Source organism: Micropterus dolomieu, linkage group LG07, assembly GCF_021292245.1.
Source record: "Micropterus dolomieu isolate WLL.071019.BEF.003 ecotype Adirondacks linkage group LG07, ASM2129224v1, whole genome shotgun sequence".
NCBI lineage: Eukaryota > Metazoa > Chordata > Actinopteri > Centrarchiformes > Centrarchidae > Micropterus > Micropterus dolomieu.
Window position 1 is genome coordinate 29,164,995 of NC_060156.1, and position 8,599 is coordinate 29,173,593.

Here is an 8,599-nt window from a genome sequence, read left to right on the forward strand (position 1 = left end):
TTGGGGAAGAGACACAATAAATCTGGATATTCTGTACATGCAAGATTATAGATCTGATCAGATCAGGGCCTTAGAGAGCTCAAATTAACACAGGAAGACTGAATTTGACAAGAAGTGTTGTTTTTAAATATATAGCCTAAAGAATTAGCTGAATAATTTATTGTTTTCCTGGAGAAGTCCAATTTAAGCAGCGAAACTGCAATCTCTCACAAACCCTTACCCTGAATTACAGTATGTGTCCCTCACTGACATAGAGCTCACTAATCAGGAGGGGAAAAGGCCATGAAGAATCTAGGAACCCATGCAGCTCCCGAGAGACCCGAAGGAAAAGAGAAATCTTGGATGACATTATGAAGAAGTCTACAATTAGCCAGTGTCATTTATTCCCACGTTATTCAAAAACATGTACATTCCCTGTGTGTTAGTAGGGTCTCATTTGTTTAATAGAAACTGTTTATAAGCTGAGGTTAAATAGCTGAGTTTCCCTGCCAGTCAGTCAGAACTGAAGAAGTCCTTTGGATGAGGGACGAAACGTCTTCCAGTATCTTCAACCAAGTCCAGTTGCCCTTGATTTTAACCTTCGTTGGATAACTATGACCTGGATGACTGAGAATCTTCATAGACATCTTTATAAGCTATCAGATCTTATTCTGTTCTTAACGTCACTCATGTTTCAGTTCCGGGGTATGTTCCAAACCAACGTTTAAAAAGTGTTTTGAGTTAGTTTATTTAACTTTATGCTACAGTTTCTGTTCCGTTTATCTTTTCCCTGCGGCCGAAAGCTTTTCGTTGAGGCACTTTATTTGCCGGCGCAGCGGGCCGGGTCCTTCGCCTTTTCACACAGGCGGCGCAGACTCGCACCACCAAGGGTCCTGAACACCGCACATACACACGTGTGCAGTGCACCGTTGCCATGGCGGGCCTACAGATGAAGCTTCTCCGACAGAAAATCCAGAAAAGAAATGAAAAGAACAAAGAGCGCAAGCTGCGCAAGAAACAGACAGAAGACGGAGACACCGGTACGTGCTTTAAAGGAAAAGTATTCGGTCGGTGTTGCGTGTTTTCTGTCTCTGAAGCGGTGACGAACTTCAGCTGCTAAGCTAGCTCAGTTACGTTAGCTCCCTTACGGCGTGAGATCCCGATCGGAAGCTCCGGTTAACGTTAAAGTTGGGATTTCACTGACAGACTTAAAAGTAGCTGACTAATAACATTAGATTATTGTTTGTGTATGTCATCGTGATTTCTCAGAGGTTATTGGGATTTCTATGCTTGCTTCGCTTACATTTGGTTAGCTAGCACTGTAGCAGGTTTAGACCTCCAAAGTCCTTCAACAAATTTGGACTTACGGTAAGCATTATAACTAACAGGTAAACATGTGTTTTGACAGTAAACTCCAACGGGCTGGAAGAGGAGTGTTGTGAGGAAGCAGCGACTGCTTGTATGACAGACAAGGAGCCCAAGAAAAAACAGAAGAAGCAGATTGCGGCAGCATTGGAGGGGACCACAACAGAGAATCCGCCCCTGAAGAAGAAGAAGAAGAAAAGAAAGCTTGCTGACACTGCTGGATCACCAGGTAACAGCTAGAGGAGTGTCTCAGCCTGCAGCTGACAAACTGTTTTTCTTTCATGGCTACCTAACTTGTCATGCTCCTCATTCCAGCGGAGAAGAAGACCAAAACAGTGAAAGAAGCAGATGATGATGAGGAGGAGGAGGAGGAGGAGGAAGAGGAGGGAGCATCATTAGCAGATGAAGATGAAGATGGAGAACAGGCTACGGACAATCCATCAGAAGTTACAGATGAAGGAGAGGAAGAGGAGGAGGAAACTGAAGAGGGGGATGATGAAGAGCAAGATCAACCTGACTTGCCATCTGGTTTAACAGGTATTGAAAAAATAGAATTCTGCTTGCTGTAAACGTGGCTGGATCTTCAGCAGTGTTACTTGTGAGAAGTACATAAGATAAATTACATAATAATAATACTAGTACATACACAAGGGCCCTGTAGCATCTGTACAGCTCAAAGCTTTCCTTAATGTGGCTGAAGTCTACCGTTCTAGTCTAAGTTCTAGCCAATTGATGACAATCTGACATGTTGGTCTCTGAGTTGGGCATTGTTCTGTAAGAGTTGCAACATCATTAGGTTCATAAAAAAACAAAGTCAGACATAGGTCCCATCTACACTACTCTTTTTTAGTTTAAAACAGGAGTTTTAAAATGAATACAATCTCCATCCACACCAGAGTTTTAGCTGTGTATCAGAGTCAATCTCTCTACATTAGAACGACTGAAAACGCTCATCTAGTGCCTGTTCAGGCACACTGGGCATGCACACGTGATGACATGAAGCAAATGTTCTCTTCCTTAATTACAGAAGATTTGCCGAAAAAATAAAGTAATGCAGACTAAGAACCACACCAGATTTTATTTTTTTTTTGCATGGACCAATAACGAGCTGGGACTGTTACTGAATAGAACACAAAGCAGCTGTGGCGGTGGAAAACCGTCGGGGAGTCGTCGCAAAATAAACAGCGACGTGCACCGTACAAGTGTAGGCTAAGTGTTATTTGCACAGTACAAAATATTTTAATAAAAATACCAAATCAAAAACTCTGTGAATAGCATCCTGTTTCTGCTTTGCATGACTTATGAGACCCAATCAGAGAGCCAAACGTGTGTCATCTGCGTCAGCGTTTCTAAAGTCTTCCTTTTTAGCCCGTCCGCACTAAAATGCACTCCAGAGTTTTAAAATGAAAAGCAGGGTAGGCAGCGTTTTCAAACGTTTACCGTTTTAGTCTGGACAGGAGGTGCAAACGTAGCAAAAGGTCTCCGATTTAAAAGGAAAATGCTGCAGAGTGGAAGGGGAAGTCGCACGTCCAACACTATTCAAGTCGGAATTGAATGCTGTGACATGAACAGAAAGACTACAGGAGATCCTCACGGTTCCTTATGTATCACTTAATTATAATCTCGTATGCACCCAACAGTCAGTTTAACAAAGTACTGTGAACGAGAGTATTAGATTAAAAGACTGTTGAGTCTATATGCCTATAAGTGCACACACATTCACAGGAGATTAATTAACAAAACTCTCCCGTGTTGCCTTTATGTGTTGCCCTTTCAGTGTTTCCATCATGAAACGGGTGTCAGCTAAGGCATACAGAGACTCTTGTGGTTGTCTTTGGGAAGAGTCGCCAGTGATTCTCCTGACAGGAGTAACTGCAAGGACAGTTTGCTGTGGCTACATGCAGTTTTCTCGTGCTTCATCTTGGCCTTTCTTTAAATGGAATCTTCCACTTCTTTCAGGAGCATTTGAGGACACGTCCTTTGCCTCTCTTGCTGGGATGGTGAGTGATCACACGCTGAAGGCCGTGAAGGAGATGGGCTTTGAACACATGACTGAGATCCAGCACAAAAGTATTCGTCCCCTGCTGGAGGGAAGGTAAGTCTCTCTCTGATAGTCCTCAGCTGGTTGGACCTGATGGACCATAATGTCACTTGTGGATACATACAGTGTGTCTGTTTGCTTCTCTGTAGGGATGTTCTTGCTGCTGCCAAGACGGGTAGTGGTAAAACCTTGGCCTTCCTCATCCCGTCTATAGAGCTCATCTACAAACTCAAGTTCATGCCCAGGAACGGTAATGCTCCTGTTAATCTCCCCTGTCTCCTCAGTGTTTTCTGGCTGTTGCCACGTAGCCCTCTGCTGCTGACAGAGAGGGAAACGTGTTGCTTTTACCTAATGCATCACGTAGGTTGAGTCAAAGTCTGTAACTAATGTCCTCCTCGTCCCACCAGGCACCGGCGTAGTGATCCTTTCACCCACACGTGAGCTGGCGATGCAGACTTACGGTGTGCTGAAGGAGCTGATGGCCCACCACGTTCACACCTATGGTCTGATCATGGGGGGCAGCAACCGCTCAGCTGAGGCCCAAAGACTGGCCAACGGTGTCAACATCCTGGTGGCCACACCCGGCCGTCTGCTGGACCACCTCCAGGTGAGGCGGGGTGGGATCCTGAGGGGATGTATGACAGAAACATGACTGTTGAACTGTTTCTGGAACCAGTACATGCTGAACACCCGATCAAGATGATGAAACTATATATTCAGACACAAGTAGTGTGTGAAATAGTTCAGAAGTCAGTGAGCTGCGGGTGCTTTATCAAACACAAGATCGTTGTTTTATTGATGTGGTCCTGCTATAATGCTTTGTGTTTTTACAGCTTCTGTTTGTTTTTAATACTTTGAATATTGGAATATTAAAAAACGACTTTTGTGTCTACAGAACACGGCCGGGTTCATGTACAAGAACCTGCAGTGCCTGATTATCGATGAGGCCGACCGTATCTTAGAGGTGGGCTTCGAGGAGGAGCTGAAGCAGATCATCAAACTGCTGCCGAGTACGTATCTGTCTTGTTGTACTTGAGCAACTGACTGTTGCACTTTATAAAGTTAGGCGTTTGTATATGAGATTTTTGTTTTACATAACGGTCAAACTCTCAGCAAAGGTGGCATAGGTTCACTTTTAGTCTATAATATGCTCCCAATAACAACGGATCCCTCCCAAAATGAGTTAAACCCTCCCTTCTCAGCAACTCTGACATCATCGGGGGTATTTCCTCAGATTTGAACAAACACTATAAGTGTTTTCACAGACTGGTGTGTTCTCTTCATGGTCAGTTAAGATTACTGCTCTCTGATGTTTTTTTATATCACTGTTTCTGCCCACGTTTTCTCCAGAGAAGAGACAGACCATGCTGTTTTCAGCCACTCAGACTCGTAAGGTGGAGGACTTGGCTCGCATCTCCCTGAAGAGAGAGCCCCTCTATGTGGGCGTGGATGACAACAAAGACAACGCCACTGTGGACGGCCTGGAGCAGGTATGTCTGCTACGTTTCAGTTAGATCAGTGGTCAGTTATAGGTAGGCTGGCCTTGAAGGTCCTTAAGGCACATTAAGCTGATAGAAAGTGGTCTCTGTTGTGTTTCAGGGTTATGTGGTGTGCCCATCAGAGAAGCGCTTCCTGCTGCTCTTCACCTTCCTGAAGAAGAACCGCAAGAAGAAGCTGATGGTTTTCTTCTCTTCCTGCATGTCTGTGAAATTCCACTATGAACTGCTCAACTACATCGACCTGCCTGTCATGGCCATCCATGTAAGACGTGTGCCTTACCTCCTAACCGTGTTAAATAGTGTTCAGACATCCAGCTGATGTAAAACTGTGTATCGTTCTGGTTCCCAGGGCAAGCAGAAGCAAACCAAACGTACCACCACCTTCTTCCAGTTCTGCAACGCCGACTCCGGCATCCTGCTGTGTACTGACGTGGCAGCTCGAGGGCTGGACATCCCCGAGGTGGACTGGATCGTCCAGTACGACCCCCCAGATGACCCCAAGGTACACAAAAGGCCGACATTAATAAAGAGAGGGTTTTTTAAATTGAACATTATTTTAACTGTTGAACTCTCTGTACCTCTCGCAGACGGCCTGGAACTGGCGCAGAAGGTCCGTTGTTTGTAGGATCATGTTTAAATCAATCTAAAATGAAAACTATCACAGCTAGAGCATTCATTCTTTTTGCAGTGGAAAGCTGATGTTTTTTGTCTTTCCGCCATCACGTTGTCCGCTCGCAATGACGCCATCACGTTAAGTTGCTTGCGGTGGAAGACGGCGTGAAAATGTTTGGTGGCTCTAGAGGTTTTCCTCTGTAGCTCTTTTTGTTTACTTTAGCCTCTTAAAGTCGTGTCATGTCATTACGTTTCATTACGTGTGGTGAAAATTCACGTGACAGGCCGGATGAGTGACGCCAAGTGCAGCTAAGCAGGTCACAGCAGGAATGTCTCAGAAAGATTGAGAGAAACGCTAAGATTCAGTAGTTTAGCATAGTTTAGTTCATAATTAATATAGAAGGGACGGGTCTATCATATTTTAGTAGTAGTAGTTGACAGGAACTGCCATGATGACTACATCAAGTGAACATACAGCACTTTTACAAAATAAACACCTCTGCTCATAAAAATGACCACATCTCCATGATCCAAAATTAAAAAAGGTACACAGTTCAAATAACTTCTCGAGTGTTAAGAACTATTTTGTTTCTTCTTTCTACATTTAGAAATATCTTGGATCAATGTGTTTTGTTTTTTATTTTGTAGAATTTTATGAGAAAACATGCCCGATTTTAGTATTTTTTCATTTCTCACTCAATTTCAATACTTTTATCAATTATTATGGTTTATTGACTTACATAACCTTTTAGCAGAGGTTGTAACAGTTTTATGTATATGCAGCATTTGAAGACCCTCTAAGAAATGACATCAGAATAGGCAAAAATACCAGAGTAGGCACTGGCGGACCATTTGTATTGCAGAGTTCAAAGGGTTAAAGTGTACTTAAATATAAGTACAAAAAACAAAATTACGGAACAAATCCACAGTATATATACCTAAACCATCTAATCCAACTAAAACAATAGGCTATATAACAGTTACAGGACTAGCAGCAAAATCCATTTTGAGTCCGTATTATGCTACAAACCAGTTTTAAAACTTCACTGTTATGACTGCAGAAAGGGCTGTTTATTGTAGCTCTCTGCTGAGGTTTGCTTTTTTGGGGGGCGTAGGCTGTGGCTCACAGTATCCTGTACAGCAGCATTTATTAAGACGGAGCGAACCCGGCTGTCGTCTCGTAGCCTTTCACTGAGGGACGCTACATTTGTACTGTGGCAAATGGTGATGACGTTTCTTACATCTGTTTCGGAGCACCAGAGAGAAAATAGTTCAATCAACACATTTAAGTGGCACCGAAATTTATATTCTAATTCGGTCCCGTAGGTACCGGTCATTTGGAAACTGGTTCCATATTGGTATTAGGTTTCGGTACCCAGCCCTAACTAGGACTCCTTTTTAAGCTTTACTTTCCATCTGCAGGAGTACATCCACAGGGTGGGCAGAACAGCCAGGGGCATCAATGGTAGAGGCCACGCCCTCCTGATCCTCCGACCAGAGGAGCTCGGCTTCCTCCGCTTCCTGAAACAGGCCAAGGTAACCATCTCAAACTCTGCTGTTCTCATTTAGAACAGAGCTTAGCATAACATAATTCCATCATTTCCTCTACTGTACCATGTCTTTAAATGGGATTGGCTTCTGTTGACATGGGTCCTATGTTTTCCAGGTTCCACTGAGTGAGTTTGAATTTTCCTGGAGTAAAATCTCAGATATCCAGTCACAGGTAAGATATTCACCTCTTCACTTGGTGACGCTAAGTAGATGTGATGAAGATAGTGCAGCTTCAACACATCTTTAAATGCTAGTTTTTATTTATCTGTAGTTATTAAAAAAATGTAGAGCTGAACGATTCATTGTTTTCAAATCAAAATTGCGATTTGAAAGAACGCGATTAGCTAATCGTAAAGATCGATTAAAATGTAGGTTAATTATACAGCACACCTGACGCGTTTTAGACAGTCAAGCAGTTACAAATTCATTCTGTTGTCTTGTGTGACAGATCTGCTCGCCAGTCACAAGCGCCATACACCTCCTAGAAACATCACAATTAGATTTTTCCCCAAATCATTCAGCCCTATTAAAAAGATATTCAAAAACAAAGTCTAATTTCAAACTACCTCTTGTTCATTAGCTTGAGAAGCTGATTGAGAAGAACTACTATCTCCACAAGTCAGCCCAAGAGGCCTACAAGTCCTACGTGAGGGCTTACGACTCCCATTCGCTCAAACAGATCTACAGCGTGAACACCCTCAACCTCCCCATGGTGGCGCTGTCGTTTGGCTTCAAAGTTCCTCCATACGTTGACCTGAGTATCCTTTGCTGCAATACTACAAGTTGTGTCCCATTTACCCCTGGACACTGTTTGATTTGTATTCCTCATGTCACGTAGAATGATCTGGAAGTGTCTGATTAAAAACTGTGCTTTCCTTAACGCTTCTCTCCAGACGTCCATAGCAGTAAAGGTGCAAAGTTGCAGAAGCGAGGCGGTGGAGGCGGTTTCGGATACCAGAAGTCCAACAACATGCACAAATCCAAAATATTTAAGCACGTCAACAAAGGAAAGGGTGACAAGCGGCAGTTCTCCCGCTGAGCCCCTTCAAGTGAACTGCCCTTTTTTACAGGAACTTTCTGCTCTGGACCAGGTGTAGGCCACACCTCCCCTCAGATGTCGTTTAGGCCCATTTCCTCCTATGAGTTGTGAAAAAATATTTTGTAAATGTAAAGTAACATCACTTTGGATGACATCATTTGTTTTCCTGCCAGAGTTTCGACAACTCTGCCTCTGATTGGTTGATACTTGTTGCCTCTATTAATTTGGGTTGGTTAAGGTGCGGGTTAGGGTTAGCCAATCAGAGGCAGAGTAGGGGGCAGGGCTAGTTGCAAAACTGATGTCTTTCAAATGAGTTGTCAAAACTCGGGCAAGAAAAAAAACAATACAGCTTGTGTATGTTGTGTGTTGCAGAGGCCGCTGCCTTCCTGCTCACTTTTCTAAGATTTCTTAATTTCACCTGACTGGAATATTAAATCTGTTGAATTTGAATGTATTCAGTTTGCTTCATTCATATTACCTAGATATTACTGATGCTAATGAATGAATCCAATG

At 43.3% G+C, this 8,599-nt stretch overlaps 1 protein-coding gene across 1 annotated transcript; it reads left to right on the plus strand.

Moving 5' to 3' along the window:
- The first annotated feature begins 806 nt into the window (after window positions 1-806).
- Window positions 807-8,536, plus strand: ddx18 (DEAD (Asp-Glu-Ala-Asp) box polypeptide 18). The gene is made up of 14 exons (XM_046054730.1): window positions 807-1,019; window positions 1,388-1,573; window positions 1,660-1,881; window positions 3,304-3,439; window positions 3,535-3,635; window positions 3,793-3,992; window positions 4,281-4,395; window positions 4,736-4,875; window positions 4,985-5,146; window positions 5,234-5,386; window positions 6,919-7,032; window positions 7,163-7,219; window positions 7,628-7,805; window positions 7,941-8,536. Exons 1-14 carry the CDS (start codon window positions 914-916, stop codon window positions 8,084-8,086), a joined length of 2,016 nt encoding a protein of 671 aa, XP_045910686.1. The 5' UTR covers window positions 807-913; the 3' UTR covers window positions 8,087-8,536.
- The last annotated feature ends 63 nt before the right edge of the window (window positions 8,537-8,599 follow it).

Excerpts from the sequence above, each read along its gene's own strand:
- ddx18 (XM_046054730.1), top strand. The coding sequence starts at position 914 with ATGGCGGGCCTACAGATGAAGCTTCTCCGACAGAAAATCCAGAAAAGA. Across the intron at positions 3,993-4,280 it reads GTCTGCTGGACCACCTCCAG|AACACGGCCGGGTTCATGTA; the intron begins GTGAGGCGGGGT and ends TTGTGTCTACAG. Across the intron at positions 5,387-6,918 it reads ACCCCCCAGATGACCCCAAG|GAGTACATCCACAGGGTGGG; the intron begins GTACACAAAAGG and ends TTCCATCTGCAG.